Below are 24180 nucleotides of genomic sequence, written 5' to 3'. Positions count from 1 at the left end.
TTTAGTCAATAACTCAGGATATAATGGATCTTGCTTTAAACAACGTGCTGTATTTAGGATTGTTTGTCTTTAGAGGGGCAATGTGCTGTATACCGAGTGTGATTTTAGCTTTGTTACATTGGAACCACACACTCCCTTCCTCTGCAGCAGATGTTTAGCTGCTGGTCGAAGAATTATTTGCAGTAAACAGTTATAATAGTTATGATTTTAACTTGTTCAGGGCCTAAATATACCATATTGGTATTCTAGTGTACTCATCTGGAAGGAACTGGGTGATTCAAGTATTTTCCTCAGGCCAAAATCAGACGGCGACACATTTATTTTATCCTGCAAATGTTTATTGTGATGTAATTTCAGAATGTTTACATGTAAGGAGTCTGCACAGGATCTGCAAAAAGAAAAAAAATATTCAATTAAAAACAATCATTTAGCCTTTAAACATTGTATTATAGATTCTCTCCGGACACACAGCGACTTACATTCACACAGGTAAGCCACCCCCAGGTACTTGTAAGTGCCTCCACATGTGTCTCCATGCACTCTGTTGCTTGCATGGACAGTACAGCTGTTTTTCCCATTACAGCTGTGGATACAGAGGAACAGATGTGTTTTGGAGGTGATGCATTTTCATATTTGTTATCACAGCCTCTCCATCTGCAAATGATTATACTGTATTTAGTAAAAGCTGAACAACTGTACCTTTCAGCAACCTTGCTAGTGGGCCCGGAGCAGTCCACATTCCTAAATTGAGATTCAGTCCGTTTGTAGGAGCAGGTAGTCTGGTCATGGCGTCCGTAGTCAGCTCCTATCACCAATATCACCTGCCCAACATCTGACACAAAGAAAGTAGAAAAGAAATAAGTAGTGCAAGTCATTTCGATATACGTAGCTCATCCATTGACCGTCATAAATGCAAAATAGAAAACTGGTTTTAATCTCACCACAGAACAAATGTGCTGAGGACCCCTCACATGCAACAACACGAACTGTTAAAGTAACACAAATCCCATTAGACATCACACTTCCAAACGTATTTACAGCTTTGAGTTGCGATTGGTTAGATGTGCAGGTGTGTGACTGACTTGCTGGGACACAGGTGTAGCTGGTCTCCAGATATTTGTGGATTCCAGGGCAGGGATTAGAGGTACGGACGATATTTGTGTTTATCTCACACACCTTCTTGCCATCACACCTTTAGGAGAAGAGCGTGTTTTTTTTAGCACAAAGCAAAAGCACAGGAAGGTGTGAGGCGACAGATACTGCTCAGGCGGGTGGATCCTTCCCTGCCCAACCTATGCCAGAAGTCATCGTGCATTGGTGAACAGTGTTAATTTCGTTGACGAAAACGATGACGAAAAATATTCGTTAACGATCTTTTTTCCATGACGAAGACGAGACGAAGACGATTCTTTGAAAATAAAAACTATGACTAAATCTATTTCGTTGACGAGACGAGACGAAAATGTTGGTGGTTGACTAAGTCACAATAATTTATTTAAACATCATTGTATCAGGCCGTCATGAAGTATCAGGAGCGGGCGAGTGAGTGTGTGTGTCTGTGTGTGTGTGTGTGTGTGTGTGTGCGCCCCAGATAGCGCACCGGTCCCGAGGCTCCGCCCCCCGCTCACAAGACCAGAGCTCGTTCACGTGAACTGGCTGCTTCTTAACTATGGAAACAGTGAAAACACAGTTTCTCTGGTCTCAGCTGCTCAGAGATCAGCGCAGCAGCTTCTTGATCAGAGCAGAAGCTGCAGTTGGTTTGTATCGAGCTTCAGTTTCTGTGTTCGCCTCCAGTCTGACCTGCTCTCGCTTTTTGTTTTCGCATTTAAAACTAAATATATATTTTTAAGCTATTAGGCTGCAGCTATATGTTTTTATTTATTTCAAAATAGGGTACTTCTTATTCAAATAGCCCTACAAAGTTCTGTGTTTAATTTATTTCAAAGTAGGCCTACACTTGCCTGTGTATTTTCTTCTCTTCATAAGTGTTCTGTGTTTTCCTTTGTTGTAACAGGTACAAACAGCAATAAAATGTCAAGAGATTTCTTTATTGTCGTTCTATAATTTCGTAAATGCAACAAACTATAGTTTAGTATAGTATAACTTTATATTAAACTGTATTAGCTTTTTTGTCAAATATGTTTTGCGGCTCCAGACAAATTTTATTTGGGGGAAGAGGGGGCAAAATTACTCTTTTGAAAGTAAAGGTTGCCGACCCCTGCTATAGACCTATGCTGGTAGGGATATCTAATGGACAGCCGAAGTACTGCAAGCTAGACTATTTTGCAGTTTTAGACACAACACAGGGTCCCTGGGCCTGACAAGGGAAGAAAAGGAGTTTAATGTGGCTTCTAAATGTGAGTAAAACTAGACTAAAATGTAATTCATTTTCGTCGACTAAAACTAGACTAAAACTAAGAAGGATAAAAATGACTGAATGTGATTAAAACTAATATGCATTTTCGTCAAAAGACTAAGACTAAGACTAAATCAAAAATATCTGCCAAAATTAACACTGTTGGTGAAGAATTTGTTTTTGCAAAGTGATGCAAAAACAACGAGACCAAACTCAAACAAGTGGTATCCACGGGGCATTAAAACGTCCCTGTCGTGTCCAAATTCATGAACACCACCTCCTTCTTGGGCAGGATAGACCACGTCTTTCAAAGGCGCCGGGCCCTGTGTTGGGATACAGCTATTGATGGAGTCTACACTGCTCAGAAATGGAATGAGGTAGTTTTGAGGAGCCTTTAGTATAGGGCAGCCAAGTTATGCTGCTATGACGCCTTCGTCTTTCAAATGCAGCCTCAGAAGGACGTGCGCCCTGAAATGGAACACAGCCACAGCCTTTATCTCTACCAACAATCAATGGGCATCTTCCCTCTTAATCTGCTGCGTTAATTTCTCAGAGTATTCATTGTTAATGTATTTTAAAAACCTATAATTCTTATGATATGGTGTCGAATGGTCTATTCTTTCAAAGAACTTGTGGTATTTTTCACAGCTCACAGTGACACCGAACCGTTAACTCACTGCCAGCAGCATCCACACACATTTACAGTACACATAGGGACTGCCCTGCTGAAGGTTTGCGAGCGTAAAAACGTGTGCAAATTGGATTTCACCCGCAACAAAACATGCAAACTTATCCACTAACGTTGAGTACTGAGGATTGCGTGCAGAATAACACGCGCTGTTCATTTAGTACGTTTGCCTTAATGAAAATTCTATATCTGGCTGCCGTTATTCTGGCGAGGAGGAGACGGCAGGAAGGTGGACGGAGAGAACGAGTTTTTTTCTGCTCGTGTACAGCGCTGACCAGCTGCCACGTGTGCGCCTGAGCGCCCGTGCCACAGAAAGTGAACTGTTCCTGCTGCTCACTATTGGCCAGAGGCATCTCTACATGTTTTTTGCATCTTCCACTAACACCTCCAGCTCCATGGCCACTTCATTTCCCTTTGAGCTTGCGGTCACTCTGTTCTACCGTCATGCTCCAGGGCGCAAACCAGTAACGCTTGCAAAAACTTGATTAAATTCAAATGCCACTATACCATGTTTGCACCTGTTATCATTTGAACAATAATTTTTATAGGATCACCCGCAAAACGCACCCACCAACCAAACGCGCAATCCGTTCTAATGCACACGCAATTTAGCACTCTTTATTTGGGATCAGTATCAGGCCCATAATGTGGGAGGGAAATGTTCATTAGAGTAGAACTGTCTCAATTTTGCATCAACATTAATATCATTCCTACAGTACCTCGCTATTTAACTCCTATAAAATTAGTTGGTAACACAATTATATTCCAAAGCGCATCTATATCTGACAAAATGAAAACAATTATTGAACTTGATCATTCAATCCTGAATATACATTCAAACTTAGTCATCTTTCTCGACAGGAAATTCAGTTGTTAATGAAATGAGTACCTATTCTTCAAGACAGTCACAGTGCCCATTTGAGAACAGCTTGTATTGGCAAGTTGTTGTGGAGGTCGGCCCGCACTGCAGGTCTCCCTGTTTGAACGTCCGTACAGGGCTGCGTCCACACGGACCACTCCAGTATCTGTCATGAAATATAGTCACTCTATGAACTATTTAAATAAACAAATGGTCTCTCAAACATTTTGTCAAAACATTCAGAACATGTAAAGGTCATAATATATGAGGTTATAAGACGTTTCATTATCATGATGACGTTTGCATAAAAAAAATAATTGGGGGTCAGTGACATTGGTAATAGACACTTAGTTACTTTGCAGATTAATAGCCACTGTTAATGTGCACCATCTGAAAGGTTTCAATGCCTGGACAATAGTTGAGTTAGTTTATTATGGCCTCCAAGAACAAGTGTAGTATTGATTGTGGACACAAAGATATAGAAAATTCATACCACAGCTCAAGCGTTGGACATTTCTGCCATTGTCACAGGTGATGACTGTCTCTATGGAGACTGTTGAAATAACAGATATGAAAGTACAAATTGAAATGTGTCCAAGGCACATAAAGAAAAATAAATAAATTGTTAGAACATAGTCTCTCATTTGTTTACCTGTTGTCTGGAACAAACATATTGTTGCCAGCACTGGAAAAGAAACAAATTGTCAAAATGTATCAGAAAAAAAACACAAGCATAAGTTACAAAGTTACTTACTTAAAATGCAACACACATTTTCATGGGAAGTCAGCTTACGACCAACTGGTAGCAAGCTAGTTATCAATAACCTTCATAACCTGCCCCCATGGACCACCATATTAAACCCAAAACAGACACACACAACGAAAAATAAACTTAAAAAAAAAAAAAAAAAGTAAAATAGTTCAAAAAGCAGAATACAGTAGTTTTAGTGGTAAAATAACATTTATTTATTCATTTCAATGGGAAACGCTTTCGACAAAATTATGGTTCAATCAGAAAGTATGAAATATATAGTAACACTATATAGCCCTTCCATCAGGCTTTATTGTGTGGATCAAATGTTCCCTCAGGAGAAACGACTCCAATCACAAAGTTCCCAGCCTCTTAAGAAACAGCAGAAACAAAACCCACATCGTTATTCTTCTAGTTGTCGGTCAGAGGTGTACTCACACAGTGTGGTGCTGAGTTGGAAGTGGAGCATGGTTTTGGAAGATCCCGTCCAAGCAATGATGGTGATGGGACAGCCTCACCTGTATTTATTGTGCTTGGTGGAGACCTGTCTCTGCCCCTGTGAGCAACTAACAATGCTTGGTCTTATGCAACTGCATGTTTCTTGATGATTTCTGCACTCATCTTCCTGCTCAAGGGAGGTTTTTCCAGCCAGACCAGAATGACCTCAATGATATCTCTGTCTAATCGCCTTTCCTCCCCCATGCAGGCCTTAGAATCTCGAGTCTTTCTTCGTTGAAGGAGTCCCCTTTCACAGCCACTTTTCGAAAACACGACAGCTTTATGGAGCATTAGATTCTTTACTAGTGTCAAATTGTTTTTTATTTTGGTTTCTTTTTTTTTCCATTTTACATGTTTAAACAGGTGCAGCCATAATGCAATGGTCTCTGTCAGCGAATTTAAAAAGAGATGGTAGCTAAATAGAAATTTACGGGCATCACAGAGTTGAAATATGTTGTTATGTTTGTATATTTTTAACCTCTCTGTACAAACTGAGAAACATCTTTTCTCAGGACGTGTCACCCACTACTCACTGTATATATATAATATGCCAAATCATGAACTACTTTTTAAACTCTCTTCTCTCCCCTCTTTTCCACCCATCTCCCCTCTCCTCTCCATTTCTTTCTCCACAGTCGCCAAACTGTTTGCTCATTGTGGAAACTGTTGGATTTCTCTATAGTTTTTAAGACCTTCTATGTAGAGCACCTTGAGATAATATATATTATGATTGGGCACAATACAATTAAAACTGTATTGAATTGAATAGAAAGAGCATTAGTTTCTTTCTCATGGTCTGTAAAGAGTTGCCTTTCAAGAAACCTGTTTGAATGAAACACACCCTAATATTAAATGAAGACAAGGTAGGAACCAGGAAATGTCACTTGATACCTTTCCACTGCCTTTGTGACGTGTAGCTTTTTCAAAATTGCAGGTCATTTCCTTATGATAGAGGACAACATGAGAGTGACAAGACAATTACCTCCACACGGTGTTTCAAGCATGCAGTATTTCGTTGAGCTAGCTTTACAGTTTCCAATTAAATAATGATTTTTAAAATAGAAAGGAAATTCACTGTGATTACAATAAGGGATACAAACGGTAAATACTCAGTATTAAAGTATTACGTTATCCTCTGTTGGAGATTGTTGGATGTTAAAATGTTGTGAACCACTGAGACCATTTTATCCACGGCAGTAAGAGAGTGAATGCAGATGCTGTAAACAGTTCTTGGCTCTTTATATAGAATTGAGTGATGATGAGCATCAGTACATTCACATCTTCAGCATGAACATGCATTTACGATGAATGACTGAATCCACTGAACTGACTGAGAATGGTACTGTAAAACAGAATAAAATATACATATAAAGTTAAGAATTAATAACTTATCCCTGAATAACTCTGTAGTACATCAGGTTCAATTACTTTATTACAGGATTTACCACCAACAACACCCCATAATAATCATTCAAACGGAATAGCTAATACATTGTAAGAGACTTAACTATTTTAATGTTATTTTTAATGTGAGGTTTTCAATTTACTGCAGCAACATCTGTGACAGCATCTGATTTGAAACACAACTATTTGCTGCTTTGTACTTTTTCCTTATTTGGTGACACAGGTTTATTATTTTTTTTTAAATCAATTCAGGCTATAAGGACGTCTTAACCCTTGTGTTGTCCCAGGGTCTGGTTGACCCAGCATGTGTTTGTGTGTGTGTGACAGTCTCCCGTCTTTGTGCGTGGCGTGCAGCAATACAAATCATTTTTTGAAAAAATGTGTGCCACCTCATTTTCTTCTTCTTCTTCTTCTTCTTCTTCTTCTTCTTCTTCTTCTTCTTCTTCTTCTTCTTCTTGTCGTTCGCATCACCGAGCAACAACAGGCTCGAGTACGCGCCGCTGGCAGCCGGGGATGCTTGCGGCGCGTGCCCTCGGGTCACCGGGACCCCGGCCGACGTGCTACAGGCCCTACGTCTTTGCCGCTCGGAGAGAAGGGCGTTACTAACAATGCATCCGTGGTACAAGTCGGTACAACACCGTGCCGTTGTCCCTGACGAGGTCACGTGATGTCACGTCAAGAGCGTTTCACCAGAGACCTGGTTCTCCAACAGCTGTTCTCCTGGCGACAATCCTCTGAACAGGCAGAGGACCAAGACGAAGAAGACGAGGAAGACGAAGAAGAAGACGAAGAAGAAGACGAAGAAGAAGATGAAGAAGACACCGACGACTGCGTCGACGACGACTACGACCCGGTGCGTGACCCCGCTGCGGCAGAGTCCTCATCGTGCACATCCTCGGCAGAAGAAGAAGAAGAAGAAGAAGAAGAAGAAGAAGAAGAAGGAGAAGAAGGAGTAGAAGGAGAAGAAGGAGAAGAAGGAGAAGGAGCAGGAGAAGAAGGAGGACACGTGGAAAGAGAGACCTTCCTGTCCAAAAACGGAGAAATATCATGGTCCTCGACGGCGTACCACCGAGAGGGCCGCTCCGCCTCCTCATCTACGTCCTCCGCTCTGCCCGTCGGGGTCCCTTACCCGGGTCCCACGACGCATGCGACGTCCGGCGTCAGCGACGCGGTCTCGACGTTCGGCCTGTTCGTCACGCCGACGGTAGAGAACATCGTCCTGGTGATGACTAATCTGGAGGGTCGTCGGAAATACGGCAACGGCTGGAAAGGGATGGACGCGACGGACCTGCGCGCCTACGTGGGGCTGCTGATCTTGGCGGGCGTGTACAGGTCCCGGGGCGAGGCAGCCGCCAGCCTGTGGGACGCCGAGAGCGGCCGCGCGATATTCCGCGCCACGATGCCCCTGAAGGTCTTTCACACGTACTCCAGACTGCTGCGATTCGACGACCGCGAGACGAGACGCGAGAGACGCGCCTCCGACAAATTGGCGGCCGTGCGAGAGGTCTGGGACGCTTGGGCGGTGAGGCTGCCGCTCCTCTACAACCCGGGGCCCGAAGTGACCGTGGACGAGCAACTGGTTCCGTTCAGAGGTTATTCTTTTTGTCATTCTGTTCTTTACAATTCATTTTTGGTTGTGTATTTTTAGTCACTGCGTTATGTTACGTGGCCTCGTCGGTTGTCCGCCTGTATGCACCTGGCGACTCTGAGCTTTCTTCTTCTTCTTCTTTTTCTTCTTCTTCTTCTTCTTCTTCTTCTTCTTCTTCTTCTCTGAAGATATTGTCGATATTCATGTTTGTCGTCGTCGTCCCCCCCCCCCCCCACAACACGCTCACACACACGCACTCACACACACGCGCTCACTCGCGCCAGGCCGGTGTCCTTTCCGACAGTACATGCCCAGCAAGCCGGCGAAATACGGGATCAAGTCGTGGGTGGCGTGCGACGCCAGATCAAGCTACGCTTGGAAGATGCAAGTCTACACCGGAAAGCCGAGCATTGGGCGTCCGGAGAGGAACCTGGGGCTGCAGGTCGTGCTCAACATCACGGAGGGACTGAGCGGGCGCAACGTCACGTGCGACAATTACTTCACCTCCTACGAACTCGCGCGGCACCTCCTGGAGAGGAACGTCACCGTGGTCGGCACGGTTCGGAAGAACAAGCCCGAGCTCCCGCCCCGGCTGCTCGCGGTCAAGGGACGAGCGGCGTTCTCCTCCGTGTTCGCCTTCACGCCCGCCGCCACTCTGGTGTCGTACGTCCCGAGGAAGAAAAACAGGAACGTGGTGCTCCTGAGCACGCGGCACTCGGAGGCCAACGTCAGCGACCGCGCGGACGGCAAACCGGTCGTCGTCCTGGACTACAACCGCAACAAAGGAGGCGTGGACAACCTGGACAAGGTGATCGGAACGTACAGCTGCAGGAGGATGACCGCGCGCTGGCCCCTGGTCGTCTTCCACAACATCCTCGACGTCTCTTCCTACAACGCCTTTGTAATATGGCGAGAGGTCAACCCCGACTGGATGCCGGGCAAGCGGAACAAGCGCAGGGTGTTCCTCGAGCGGCTAGGAAAGGCTCTCGTGGCGCCTTACATCGCGCGGCCGGAGCGCGTTCCACGCACCGAGGCGTCCGCCGCGGTCGTGAAGGCCGTGAAAGTGGCCGCGGCCGCCGCAGCCGCCGCCGAGCCGAGAGACGATGACAGCGACTGAGACGACGCTCGGCCCGAGCGTCCGGCTGCCCCTCCGGCCCTAGTCCCGCTGCGACAAGAACAAAGACAGCAACAACGACAGCAACAGCAACAACCCCAGCGTCCGGCCTCCAGTCTAGCCCTGGCCGTCGCGGCCACCGCGGCCCCGCTCGCCGCGAGCAAGAGGAAGAGGTGTCAGATATGCCCCAGGAACAAGGACTGTAAAACTCACACAAAGTGCCGCGGGTGTGACAAATACATCTGCAAGGGCTGTTCCCTTTTCTATTGCCCTTCTTGCGCGTGCTGATGTGTGGTGGGCTGTGCGTGTGCACGTGTGCGCGTGCGTTTGAAAGCAGGGACAGGTTCCATTACGCAACGGAGGGAGCCGGGTCGGTCTAACGTCGCGAGTGTAAGGGTCACGCACGGGGACCCCGACCGACAAGCGACCGGCCTCATGTCACATCGGCCCTACGTCTTTGCGTGTGTCTTGCAGCTATAAGAGAAATAATAAAAATGTGTTTCTTTTTTATTATTATTACTGCGCACGAGTCTTCTTTTTCTTCTCCTTCTCCTTCTCCTTCTCCTTCTCCTTCTTCTCCTTCTCATCACCGAGCAAGAACAGTCTCGAGTGCACGACACTGGCAGCCGGGTCGGTCCAGCCTCGCGAGTCGTTCAGCTATAAGAGAAATAATAAAAATGTGTTTCTTTTCTTCTCCTTCTTCTTCTTCTTCTTCTTCTTCTTCTTCTTCTTCTTCTTCTCCTTCTCATCATGGAGCAAGAACAGGCTCGAGGACACGACGCGGGAAACCGGACAGGCCCGGCTCCGCGATTCTCAGGGTCACGGGGACGCCGATGGGAGAGATGGTCCTCAACGCGACCGGCCGCGCAAGCCCCTCAGCGCGAGCCTTCGGGTCTCAGACCCAGGTCGATGAGACTCGCCAACGCGGGCATCCCAGGGGTCCTACGTCACACCGGCACGCAACTTGGAGCGGGTGTGACAAATACATCTGCAAGGGCTGTTCGCTTTTCTATTGCCCTTCGTGCGCGAGCTGATGTGTGGTGGGCTGTGCGTGTGCGCGTGCGTCTGTGTGTTTGAAGCAGGGTATCGCAAACAAGCGTTAGTCAAATCGCTACCCAAACGCTCACAGCCAACAGCATGGGGAAGCAGGGACAACACAAGGGTTAAATCACAGCAAAACAAGCAGCTGGAACACTCTACCAGAGAACCTGAGAATAGACTTAGCTCCAGAGTAGAACGCATATGTGTTGTTGTGAGGTCACTGAACTGCAAACAAAATGCAACCATTTTCAATTCCATTAAGCCCCCTGGTGGTAGCGGAGGGAACCACAATACACATAGAGGCTACTTAAACAGTATCTGTGAGATGGTGATTACTCTGTGACACACAAACACCCTCTACTGGAGATCAGGGTAAAGTGCAGTGAGTGAGACCAGCTCCGTTAGTCACAACTCAGAGGTAGCACATCAAATAACACAATTTGTGCTCATACAGAATACAATACAGTTGTTGTTTTAAGAGTTGCCACTGCTGGTGAGTTGGATGTCTCCTCTCTCATGGTTCTACCCCCTGACAGTGTAGCAGCTGTGGAATCACATTGTATCTCACTTATTGCTACGCTCACTGTTTGCATAAAATGACCAGACTGTGACATGAGGTATGCTGGTGAAAATTTCCGATGACTCACAGAAAGCAGCAACATTAATCAATCCTTTATTGTTCACATTACTTTTTTTGCAGCAGGCATTTTGTTATTTTTTACTGGGGCTGGTCTTTAACCAAACGTGGGGTGAAAATTACAGGGGGGTGTATCTCTGGTGCAGTCGAAAACGCTATGCTTCTTGTGTGAACGTGCAAATCGAAAGTGGTATCTACCAAGTTTATACTGGATCCTTCCTAACTCAGAGGACGATAAAATCATCATGGATGTTTTAACTAGCTGTTAAAACATCCATAATGATTTTGACACTGGTAGGATTTCCTCCTGGAGCTGCTGATCATCAATCTGACAGGTTGTCAGTGTGTTTGAGTGGGAGAGAGAGGGAGAGAGCGAGGCATCCTCCTTTTTTTCAGTTCAGTACCATTTTCTACCATTTCTGCGGATCCAACAATTTAGATAGCAGCTCTAAATATAGAATGTTCTCCATTACACACAAAATCTATATCTGTACACACAGCCCCCCGTCTCTCGTATGGGATGGCAGGCTGGGGGGGGGGGGGGGGTTGGGCGAATCTAAAGGGTATTTGGGATTTTATTTTTTGGGTCATTTCGGTTTTCTAAGATGATAACTTCCCACCTCGTCCACCAGCAAATCACCTACCGACTGTTTTGAGAGTAATCTGAGGGTGATGCACCAACTTTGATCATAAATTGTTCTTAAATATTATCAACAACGATTACTATGGTGGTAAAATGCAGCACAGCTCTTACCTCAGTCCCATGGGACAGCATGATAACCACACAGCAGTCATAGCATGAGTGGTCTTTCTTGGACAAAGCTGACAGCTCATGCTTGATTTGCTGAAATGTGAAGAGGACTGTTAGCGACACAAAAGGTTTCACATGTGGTTTCATACACAGAGGCTGTGGTAAATTATTCTCACTCTTTGTTTCAGGTTAAGATTAAGATTAAGATGCATTTCTTAGTCCCAAACACATGCACAGACATGCACAGGTAGGGCAATTTAACCTCTGCTTTTGACCCATGTGGTGCAGGACACACAGAGCAGTGAGCGACCATGTACGGCGCCCGGGGAGCAGATGTTGGGGGAGTAAGGTGCCTTGCTCAGGGGCACTAGACAGGGTAGGGAGAATCCTCTTGATTTTTTTTGGACAGATCAATCCAGGTTCGTCTTTTTGTTGTTTCTCCGTGGAGTCGAACCAAAGACGAACCAGAGATCTTTTCTGCACATAGTCCAAGTTTCTGCCACTAGTCCACCGCCTCTCAACGATGAAGTTGAGCGTCTTGAATCGTCTCTCCAGCTTTTCGGAGTCGATGTTGGAGACTCTGCGATTGGTGCTCACCTGAATACTGTTCCGTCGTGTTCTGCCCTGTGGCCTTGGTCTTATGCTCTCCCTTTCAGGTGCTGTGACATGAGCATTGATACGTGTTAAAGGAGAAGGAGCTCAGATTGTTAACAATATGTGATTTAAATGCATATCTTACATGGACTGGGAGTAGTACTGGGTCGAGGAATGGGCTTGACAGGGTCCTCATCTCTTCTCTGCTTATCCATCGGGGAAGCTAAACAAACAACACATGTGTGAATAACATGAGGGACTGCAAGTGTTCAAATTACTGGAGTTAATGTAATCAGATGATCAGACTAGTTTCAAGACACTCAAGGGGAAAACTTAGGACAGGAAGAACCTTTTCCTTTTGCATTACAAGAATAACAAGTTAATACAGAGAATAAATTCAAAAAGCCAAGAAAATGTTAACTTTATCAGAGGAAGATATTTTATGTACTTCGCAAAAGAAGCTGAAATGTTTGGAGTAGTCGTACTAAATCTGAGTATGTTTTGTATTTGGGGTATTTTGTGGATAAACTTGAAATGTTGAGAGTTAAGTAAACTCTTCTGGTCAACCAGTTCCACTTAGAGGAGCAGCTGACGGACATGTGACCTGTCACTGTTCCTCTTTCCAGGCTTGTGTGGTTTCTCCTTTTAATAGAAGGTTTCCGACACAATCTCATCAAAGTCCTGATATTAATTACCATACAGGGTTTAAGTACTATACGAGAAAGACAAGGCATTTTGATGAAGCAGTCCAATGTGCTAATTATGGTAGTTTGATATATTCTTTTTACTTATTTGACCTATTCTTGACATTTAAAATTGATTTTAGAAAGTAAAAAATGGGAAATTAAATCTTCCTCCCCAGTGCTCGCCATAGTCGTGACATGAACAACCTGTATGGGTCTTAATCTACCATATTGGTGTTCTAGTATACTCATCTGGAAAGACCTGGGTGATGCAAGTATTTTTCTCAGGCCAGTGGACAAAATCAGACGGTGACACATTTATTTTATTCTGCAAATGTTTATTGGGATGCAATTTCAGCATGTTTACATGTCAAGAGTCTACACAGGAGTGACAAGATCTGCAAAAGAAAAAAAATATTCAATTAAGAACAATCATTTAGCTATTAAACGTCTTTTTTTCATACCATGCAGTTTTTTTCTTTTGCAAATGTTGTATTATAGATTCTCTTCAGACACACAGGGACTTACATTCACACAGGTAAGCCACCCCCAGGTACTTGAAAGTGCCTACACATGTGTCTCCATGCACATTGTTGCTTGCATCGACAGTACAGCTGTTTTTCCCATTACAGCTGTGGATGCAGAGGAACAGATGTGTTTTGGAGGTGATGCATTTTCATATTTGTTATCACAGCCTCTCCATCTGCAAATGATTATACTGTATTTAGTAAAAGGTGAACAACTGTACCTGTCAGCAACCTTGCTAGTGGGCCCGGAGCAGTCAACATTCCTAAGTTGAGTTTCAGTCCGTTTGTAGGAGCAGGTAGTCTGGTCATGGCGTCCGTAGTCAGCTCCTATCACCAATATCACCTGCCCAACATCTGACACAAAGAAAGTAGAGAAGAAATAAGTAGTGCAAGTCATTTTCGAAAAAGCTCAACCATTGACCGTCATAAATGCAAAGTAGAAAACTGGTTTTAATCTCACCACAGGACAAACGTGCCGAGGACCCCTCACATGCAACAACACGAACTGTTAAAGTAACACAAATCCCATTAGACATCAACATTCCAAACGTATTTACAGCTTTGAGTTGATTGGTTAGATGTGCAGATGTGTGACTGACTTGCTGGGACACAGGTGTAGCTGGTCTCCAGATATTTGTAGATTCCATAGCAGGGGTCAGAGGTATGGACGATATTTGTGTTTATCTCACACACCTTCTTGCCATCACACCTTTAGGAGAAGAGCGTGTTTTTTAGCACAAAGAAAAAGCACAGGAAGGTGTGAGGCGACAGATACTGCTCAGGCGGGTGGATCCTTCCCTGCCCAACCTATCCCAGATTTCATTGTGCATTGGTTAAGAATCATTTTTCAAAGTTTTCAAAAAATATGGTCACAACTAGACCAAACGCACAGCAAATGGTGTCCACAGGGCAGCTATTGATGGAACCTGCATTGCTTAGGAATTGAAAGATGCATTTTTGAAGAGCCTTTGATATAGGACAGCCAAGTTATGCTGCTATGACGCCTTTGTCTTTCAGATGCAGCCTCAGAAGGAGGTGTGCCCTGAAATGGGAGACAGCCACAGCGTTTATCTTCCCTCCTTATCTGCTGCGTTAATTTCTCAGAGTAGTCGTTCTTAATGTATTGTAAAAACCTATAATTCTTATGATATGGTGTCGAATGGTCTATTCTTTCAAACAGTGGCGGACTCAGACTGTTTGAAGGGCAGGGGCGAAAAAATTAAAAGGGCACATTCTGCCCAACACGGGCCCCCACCAGCGTGCAAAAGCTATGATGCATCATGTATGATGAAATAGTCCTCATCCTTGATTAAGATAAGCATTAAATTATAAGGAGATCTAGATAAAAGTAATTAATGATGTGGTACTGACAATTACAATTATAACTACACCTCTATGATAAAACCACACAGGAAACTATAAAACATTTACAATATTTATTCAACAAACACAGCAAAACACAGAGGGAACTATAAACATGTATTTCACAAACAGATGTGATAATGACAATGAAAGCTATGATTTGGGAGCTTAGTTGTCAGGGGACGGAGATGGTGGGTGGTGGAGTCATAGGAGAATTCTTCTTTTGGCCATGTGTTTGTAGATGTCAATGACCTCGTTATAGTCAATTGGAATATCCCTTTCGATGGAAAGCAGCAGAAGATCCGAGAGCCTACTTTCCCCACATCGGTTTCTGAGCTGGGTTTTTATTAGCTTCAGTTTAGAGAATGATCGCTCTACTGAAGCAGTTGTCACCGGGATTGTTGCATATGTTTTTAGTAGCAAAGTCAGACCAGGGAAAACTGATTGCACATCATTGTCTTTCAGGCACTTTAACACAGCTTTCACGTTGCTGGGGGGAAGAGCATATGATGAGTGGAACACCTTGAGCTCGGTGACAACATTTTCTTCCTCCACATCATAAAATCTGCATACATCTTTGACAGATCGAGCAACTCTGTCATTTGTCATGCCTTTCCAGTGACTTGGGATGGTAAGGCAGTGAAGGCCTGAAAGAATTAACCCAGTTGGTGTCTCATCCTTCCCCTTGAACCTCCGGTGTAGCTCCTGGGAGAGTGTATCAAGGAAGGTAAAGAAAACCTTTCCCCGGTAGTGCTCCTCCAGGTCTTGGGCTTGGTAGTCCTCCGTAGCAGATTTGGTGCTGTATTTGTACTTTTGGGGTACCTTTCTGCGTCTCGCTTGTCCAGGAATTTCATCTGGAACCTCAATTCCTGCTGCCTCTGAGTTCCCTTTTGCCTTTGAAAAAAGGACCTTGAACTCCTCATCCTTCCTCATTGCTTTTACTCTCTGTATAACTCCCTCCACAATGGTGTATGATGTTGTCAAGTCAAGGTCTTTCTTCTGCAGTGAAGCAGATGCGATGGCAGTCTCATTGAAAATGGGTGTGGTAATCTCCATGCATAGAATGAACTCAAAATCTATGCTACGCAGGAGAATCCGGGCATCACCTGCTGCAGCGTCTGGTGGATCACTGTCAGCCATGTTCCGAAGCAGCTTAACGACGGCAGAAAGAACCTTCTTCAGGGACCTCAGAGCGTCTTCTCTGCATGCCCACCTTGTGTCAGACAGCCTTTTCAATTCACAGACCCTTTGGTCAGGGTACATGGACTGTTGCATTTTAACAAGCGCAGCATGGCGTTTTGTAGATCCGGCAAAAAATGTGTATAGACTTTCCACTAAGTTGAAAAACCTAACAAAATGCTGGTTTGATTTGGCACTCTCAACCAAGACCAGGTTCAGACAGTGGGCATGGCAGTGCACGTATAAAGCTTTGTCATTATGGCTCTGAATTCGCGACTGCAGACCCTTGTAGCTTCCACTCATATTTGCAGCTCCATCGTAGCCTTGGCCCCTGACATCTTCCAACTTCAGTCCATTCTCCTCAAGGAGTGTCATTACAACATTCTCCAATTCCTTTCCTGTTGTTCCCGTCACATCGCAAACTTGTTATCCAATGCAGATTTCAGGACCACTCGATGTTACAGTTCGTTATAGCGACGCACGCCACATGAAAGCAACGCCTCTTTCTCATTCCCCTTTCGTCAGCTACCAAAGAGTGGAACGTCTGCACCTCATTATCTTACCACAACATGTTTTTTCGTTTTGCCATATTCTTGCTCTAGAGGGCACATCATCATAATTAATTGTATGAAGGGGCACCATAGAGGGCACCCAATACTTTTTGTCCTATGTAAAGGGCAGCCAATAAGGCACTTTCTCTCGTATTCACCACTCTAGAGGGCATTTTTACAACCATGTAGGCACTATAAGGACATTAGAAGGGCACTCATTGAGCACGTTATCGGAGTTTCTTGTTCTAGATCGGATTTTCTTGCTCTAGAGGGCACATCATCATAATTCATTGTATGAAGGGTTACCATAGAGGGCACTCAATAATTGTTTTCCTATGTCAAGGGCAGCCAATAAGGCACTTTCTCTCATATTCACCACTCTAGAGAGCAATTTTTCAACCATGTAGGCACTGTAAGGGCATTAGAAGGGCACTCATTGAGCACGTTATCGGATTTTCTCTCGTAATTCGCCACTCTTTACGGCACTTTAGCGCGCTTTTTCAACCAAGGAGGCACGAGGGGGGGCGGTCGCCCCCCCTGCCCCCCCCCTGAGTCCGCCACTGCTTTCAAAGAACTTGAGATCTTTTTCACAGCTCACAGTGACACTGAACCGTTAACTCACTGCCAGCAGCATTCACACACATTTACAGTACACATAGGGACTGCTGAAGGATTGCGCTGAAAAAAACGTGTGCAAACTTGATTTCACCGGGAAAAAACATGCAAACTGATCTACTAACGGTGACCACTGAGGATTGCGTGCAGAATAACACGCGCTATCCATTTAGTACGTTTGCCTTAATGAAAATTCTCAATCTGGCGTTTTTACCAGAGTACGTAAAATAATGGGAGGAGGAGATGCAAATACTTTAATTTAGCACACGCAATGTGATTTACAAAGCCGGAAAATAATTGCAGTGGTTAGGACTGTGGTCGATATTTAGTAGTATTTAGCACTCTTTATTTGGGATCTCTGAAGATCAGGCCCATAATGTGGGAGGGAAATCTTCATTAGAGCAGAACTTTCTCAATTGTGCATCAACATTAATATCATTACTCCTCCTTCTGTGGGCTGAAGTGTAAGTACACTCCAACCATTACTTCCTGATGAGCCGACCCAGGCTGTGGATACACACCATTAATTCATCCTTTAAGGTGCTCAAGGGGCTTTCCTCCCACCATGAGTATTGCCATAATGGAATTATTCACTTTCCTCATTCCTACAGTACCTCCCTATTTAAATCCTATCAAAGCAGTTGGTTATACAATTATATTCCAAAGAGCATCTACATCTTACAAAATGAAAACAATTATTGAACATGATCATTCAATCGTGAATATTGATTTAAAATAAGTCATTTATAAGGATGAACAGATAAATCTATTTTTCTTGACAGGAAATTCAGTTGTTATTGAAATGAGTACCTATTCTTCAAGACATTCACAGTGCCCATTTGAGAACAGCCTGTATTGGCAAGTTGTTGTGGAGGTCGGCCCGCACTGCAGGTCTCCTGGTTTGAACGTCCGTACAGAGCTGCGTCAACACGGACCACTCCGGTATCTGTCATGAAATATAGTCACTCTATGAACTATTTAAATAAACAAATGGTCTCTCAAACATTTTGTCAAAACATGCAGAAAATGTAAAGGTCATAATTTATGAGGTTATAAGACGTTTCATTATCATGATGACGTTTGCATAAAAAAAATAATTGGGGGTCAGTGACATTGGTAATAGACACTTAGTTACTTTGCAGATTAATAGCCACTGTTAATGTGCACCATCTGAAAGGTGTCAATGCCTGGACAATAGTTGAGTTAGTTTATTATGGCCTCCAAGAACAAGTGTAGTATTGATTGTGGACACAAAGATATAGAAATTCATACCGCAGCTCAAGCGTTGGACAATACTGCCATTGTCACAGGTGATGACTGTCTCTATGGAGACTGTTGAAACAACAGATATGAAAGTACAAATTGAAATGTGTCCAAGGCACATAAAGAAAAATAAATTCATTGTTAGAACATAGTCTCTCATTTGTTTACCTGTTGTCTGGAACAAACATATTGTTGCCAGCACTGGAAAAGAAACAAATTGTCAAAATGTATCAGAAAAAAAACACAAGCATAAGTTACCAAGTTACTGACTTAAAATCTCCAAGATAATTAGGTTTGGATTGATTAAAAAAAAATCTGCTCCCAGACAAACAATAGAAAAAATGCGACACACCAATCATTTGTGCCAAACAAACACACAATTACAACCCTGGCACAACAACAAGCACATGGATGAAAACGTTTTCATCCCAAAAAAGCATTAGGGCAACAAGGGAAAACAGCTTACACCAATAACCTTCATAACCTGCCCCCATAGACCACCATTGTAAACGCATAACAGACACCGACAAGATACACAACACATAAACTGTAAAAAAAACAACAATAAAAACCTGTACAATAGGTCAAAAAGCAGAATACATTAGTTTTAGTAGTAAAAGAACATTTATTATTCATGTCAATGGGAAACGCTTTTGAAATTTTTTTGATTGATCAGAAAGTATGAAATATATAGTAACACTATATAGCCCTTCCATCAGGCTTTATTGTGTGGATCAAATGTTCCCTCAGGAGAAACGACTCCAATCACAAAGTTCCCAGCCTCTTAAGAAAGAGCAGAAACAAAACCCACATCGAAATTCTTCTAGTTGTCGGTCAGAGGTGTACTCACACAGTGTGGTGCTGAGTTGGAAGTGGAGCATGGTTTTGGAAGATCCCGTCCAAGCAATGATGGTGACGGGACAGCCTCACCTGTATTTATTGTGCTTGGTGGAGAACTGTCTCTGCCCCTTCGAAAAAAAAGTGCTTGGTCTTATGCAACTGCATGTTTCTTGATGTTTTCTGCACTCATCTTCCTGGCAACGGAAGGTTTTTTTCCAGCCAGACCAGAATGACTTCTACGAAAGAGGATTAGGGCCACTGTGGAAAAAGCAAGTGAGTTCTGAGTTTAATTCTGAATTCTGACTTTTTTCTCAGAATTCTGACTTTTTTCTCAGAATTCTGAGTTTAAAGTTAGAATTCTGAGAAAAAAGAATGGGGAGGAAGATTTAATTTCCCATTTTTTACTTTCTACATCAATTTTAAATGTCAAGAATAGGTAAAATAAGCAAAACAAAACAAAGAGAATATATCAAACTACCATAATTAGCACATTGGACTGCTTCATCAAAATGCCTTTTCTTTCTCTTATAGTACTTAAACACTGTATGGTAATTAGTATCAGGACTTTGATGAGATTGTCTTGGAAACTTTCTATTAAAAGGAGAAACCACACAAGCCTAGAAAGAGGAACAGTGACAGGTCACATGTCCGTCAGTTGCTACTCTAAATGGAACTGGTTGACAGTTTAATGAACTGTTTAAAGGATTTGATCTGAGTCTCACTGTTCAAAAGGAACAGAAGAAATAACTCTGCGAATAAACCAATTTCTCTCATTTTGCAACAATATGCTCTGGGTAAATTGTTGCTCTTGCAAGACTCTGCAGCACCTATTGACCTCTCTCTATTTTATCCCTTGACTTCCTGCTAGATTCATTGATACTAAAGACTTTCCGTCACTGCTATGGATCTTCAAAGAGACTGGTTGGTTGCAGTCCAGGAAATAGAACTATTAAGAAAAACCAGTCAGAATGAAAATTTCCCAGTCACCTGAGAACACCTCAGCTTTTTGGATCAATGGATTCTTAACTACAGTGTAAAATTGGTTTTTATTTTGGTTTCATGGTTAATTAAAATTGTACATGTTTAAACTTCTTCAGCAATAATGCAATGGTCTCTGTCAGTCAATTAAAGGAGATGGCAGCAATATGGCAATCTACGAGCGTGTTGGGACATGGTTTTTGTGCAAACCACAGGCCTCCTTTCAGTCAAACTTGAAAGGAGCAAGCCGCATGTTCTGGAGTGAACTCAGTCTCCCAGAGTGCCACATGTTCCCTTTGTCTTAAGACAGTCAAGGAACTCCGTCTCCCAGGATGTAACAGGATAATGCATTTCCTGTGATCTGGGCAATGTCACACAAAGGTGTCAAGAACCACGAGGGTCACTCCTATTGGTCACTCTGGTCCAAGACCTGTGAGGTCACCGGGGCCAATATAAGGGGAGGTCTCCCCAAAAATCTTTGTCTCTTCTTCCATCCCGCCGAGGGCGGAAGGCTGCTCTCTCTCCTCTCATCCCTCCAAGGACGGAAGGCTGCTACAGCCTCTCTCTCCTACATCGCCAAGGGGGGGCCTGGCTGATCCAGCTTCCTTCTCTATCCAACCCACAACCGGAGTTCAGAGGTGCGGCTCCCAGCTCACCCCTCTCAAGGAAATCTCCTCGCCCTTCAAGCTCTACAAAACTCCTCGTAGCGACGCGATGTCCTGCAGGAGAACTTCAACAAGCATCTGAGCACACGGCTCGACAGAATCGCGGATGCAGAACTCTACGACCACAAACCCAGGAGACGTCACAGAACTGCAACTGGACTGCAACTTCTTTCCCCTTTCCCTCGGACTGGTAACATAATCTGGGCTTAATAATTATACTACGCTAAGCAAGACTGTTTATTTGATCGGTGTGTGTTTATAAGTTTGATATGTGTTGTGATATTGTGGCAACAAGTTATTTGAAAGTAATTGTTAGTTAGGCCCTTCACAGGGCTCCTTTGTAGGTCTCTCTGACTCTTGCATTATCTGATTAACATCTACACAGACACACGCATAGTCTCCACCTGGTTAAACCCACCCCCATAGAGCCACCTCAGAAGAAGGGGGGGGGGGGGGGGGGGGCTCTTATCTTAGGGGATAAGCTACCATTTTTAAAGCATTCTAGAAAGGTGTGAAATTTGGTCAGCCATTTTGGGAGGCCCCACATTTACATTCACACATACACTCATATTTAGTCAGTTAGTCATTAGTTAGTTTGATTGTTTAGTAATTTGTGTTTTACACTTTATTATGTTCATAATAAATGTTCTTCTTTCACAATTGTTATTTCATTAATATTGCATAAGTGAATTTTGCCAACAGTAACACTGTTAAGAACTCCATAGCCTTCACTGTTCATTATATAATCTTTAATGGTAAAATATTGAGATTTCTAATTGAACTAGATCTAAATGAGACTGATCTTAATCAATAAATTGGCTATCTTTTCCCTTCTATGAAGGGTGGTGCCCCGCGAGAACTTTAACCAATTAAAGTTATGATGTAATATTAATATTTTAAATATTAATGTTTTATATTTAATTTTGATAACCAAATTTATTGAGTGCATAAAGGCACACCATTCTATGGTAACACTTTTTAAGCACTATTGCACAACAGAGGTGTACTCACACAGTGTGGTGCTGAGTTGGAAGTGGAGCATGGTTTTGGAAGATCCCGTCCAAGCAATGATGGTGACTGGACAGCCTCACCTGTATTTATTGTGCTTGGTGGAGAACTGTCTCTGCCCCTTTGAAAAAAATGTGCTTGGTCTTATGCAACTGCATGTTTCTTGATGTTTTCTGCACTCATCTTCCTGGCAACGGAAGGTTTTTTCCAGCCAGACCAGAATGACTTCTACGAAAGAGGATTAGGGCCACTGTGGAAAAAACAAGTGAGTTCTGAGTTTAAACTCAAAATTCTGACTTTTTTTCTCAGAATTCTGACTTTAATCTCAGAATTCTGACTTTTTTCTCAGAATTCTGACTTTTTTCTCAGAATTCTGACTTTTTTCTCAGAATTCTGAGTTTAAAGTTAGAATTCTGAGAAAAAAGAATGGGGAGGAAGATTTAATTTCCCATTTTTTACTTTCTACATCAATTTTAAATGTCAAGAATAGGTCAAATAAGCAAAACAAAACAAAGAGAATATATCAAACTACCATAATTAGCACATTGGACTGCTTCATCAAAATGCCTTTTCTTTCTCTTATAGTACTTAAACACTGTATGGTAATTAGTATCAGGACTTTGATGAGATTGTCTTGGAAACTTTCTATTAAAAGGAGAAACCACACAAGCCTAGAAAGAGGAACAGTGACAGGTCATATGTCCGTCAGTTGCTCCTCTAAATGGAACTGGTTGACAGTTTAATGAACTGTTTAAAGGATTTGATCTGAGTCTCCCTGTTCAAAAGGAACAGAAGAAATAACTCTGCGAATAAACCAATTTCTCTCATTTTGCAACAATATGCTCTGGGTAAATTGTTGCTCTTGCAAGACTCTGCAGCACCTATTGACCTCTCTCTATTTTATCCCTTGACTTCCTGCTAGATTCATTGATACTAAAGACTTTCCGTCACTGCTATGGATCTTCAAAGAGACTGGTTGGTTGCAGTCCAGGAAATAGAACTATTAAGAAAAAACAGTCAGATTGAAAATTTCCCAGTCACCTGAGAACACCTCAGCTTTTTGGATCAATGGATTCTTAACTACAGTGTAAAATTGGTTTTTATTTTGGTTTCATGGTTAATTAAAATTGTACATGTTTAAACTTCTTCAGCAATAATGCAATGGTCTCTGTCAGTCAATTAAAGGAGATGGCAGCAATATGGCAATCTACGAGCGTGTTGGGACATGGTTTTTGTGCAAACCACAGGCCTCCTTTCAGTCAAACTTGAAAGGAGCAAGCCGCATGTTCTGGAGTGAACTCAGTCTCCCAGAGTGCCACATGTTCCCTTTGTCTTAAGACAGTCAAGGAACTCCGTCTCCCAGGATGTAACAGGATAATGCATTTCCTGTGATCTGGGCAATGTCACACAAAGGTGTCAAGAACCACGAGGGTCACTCCTATTGGTCACTCTGGTCCAAGACCTGTGAGGTCACGGGGCCAATATAAGGAGAGGTCTCCCCAAAAATCTTTCTCTCTTCTTCCATCCCGCCGAGGGTGGAAGGCTGCTCTCTCTCCTCTCATCCCTCCAAGGACGGAAGGCTGCTACAGCCTCTCTCTCCTACATCGCCAAGGGGGGGCCTGGCTGATCCAGCTTCCTTCTCTATCCAACCCACAACCGGAGGTCAGAGGTGCAGCTCCCAGCTCACCCCTCTCAAGGAAATCTCCTCGCCCTTCAAGCTCTACAAAACTCCTCGTAGCGACGCGATGTCCTGCAGGAGAGCTTCAACCAGCATCTGAGCACACGGCTCGACAGAATCGCGGATGCAGAACTCTACGACCACAAACCCAGGAGACATCACAGAACTGCAACTGGACTGCAACTTCTTTCCCCTTTCCCTCGGATATGTGTTGTGATATTGTGGCAACAAGTTATTTGAAAGTAATTGTTAGTTAGACCCTTCACAGGGCTCCTTTTCAGGTCTCTCTGACTCTTGCATTATCTGATTAACATCTACACAGACACACGCATAGTCTCCACCTGGTTAAACCCACCCCCGTAGAGCCACCTCAGAAGAAGGGGGGGGGGGGGGGGGGGGGCTCTTATCTTAGGGGATAAGCTACCATTTTGAAAGCATTCTAGAAAGGTGTGAAATTTGGTCAGCCATTTTGGGAGGCCCCACATTTACATTCACACACACACTCATATTTAGTCAGTTAGTCATTAGTTAGTTTGATTGTTTAGTAATT

At 43.5% G+C, this 24180-nt stretch overlaps 1 protein-coding gene across 1 annotated transcript; it reads right to left on the bottom strand.

Annotated features, from left to right (window-relative positions):
• Window positions 1–362: 362 nt before the first annotated feature.
• On the bottom strand, window positions 363–22183 carry LOC128442286 (uncharacterized). The gene is made up of 23 exons (XM_053424681.1): window positions 21956–22183; window positions 19312–19559; window positions 18630–18662; window positions 18471–18530; window positions 18009–18144; window positions 14091–14200; window positions 13952–13996; window positions 13713–13845; window positions 13493–13596; window positions 12427–12504; window positions 12142–12346; window positions 9174–9309; window positions 8691–8912; window positions 7655–8132; window positions 5093–5167; window positions 4556–4588; window positions 4397–4456; window positions 3934–4069; window positions 1083–1192; window positions 942–986; window positions 700–832; window positions 480–583; window positions 363–388 (listed from the first exon to the last, which is right to left on the bottom strand). The coding sequence occupies exons 2-23, from the start codon at window positions 19340–19342 to the stop codon at window positions 363–365; spliced, it is 2493 nt and encodes an 830-aa protein (XP_053280656.1). The 5' UTR covers window positions 19343–19559; window positions 21956–22183.
• Between the last annotated feature and the right edge of the window lie 1997 nt (window positions 22184–24180).

The sequence above is a fragment of the Pleuronectes platessa genome, chromosome 6 (assembly GCF_947347685.1).
Source record: "Pleuronectes platessa chromosome 6, fPlePla1.1, whole genome shotgun sequence".
Taxonomy (NCBI): domain Eukaryota; kingdom Metazoa; phylum Chordata; class Actinopteri; order Pleuronectiformes; family Pleuronectidae; genus Pleuronectes; species Pleuronectes platessa.
Note: the sequence above shows the minus strand (reverse complement) of the source record. Positions and strands in the feature narration are given on the sequence as shown.

Bases quoted from the DNA above. Each gene is read 5' to 3' on its own strand.
- LOC128442286 (XM_053424681.1), bottom strand. From the start codon at position 19,342: ATGCTCCACTTCCAACTCAGCACCACACTGT. The intron at 18,663-19,311 runs GTGAGTACACCT...TTTCTTTTCCAG, and splicing joins CCAACTCAGCACCACACTGT to TGCTGGCAACAATATGTTTG. The intron at 389-479 runs GTAAGTCGCTGT...TTCTTTTTGCAG, and splicing joins GGTGGCTTACCTGTGTGAAT to ATCCTGTGCAGACTCCTTAC.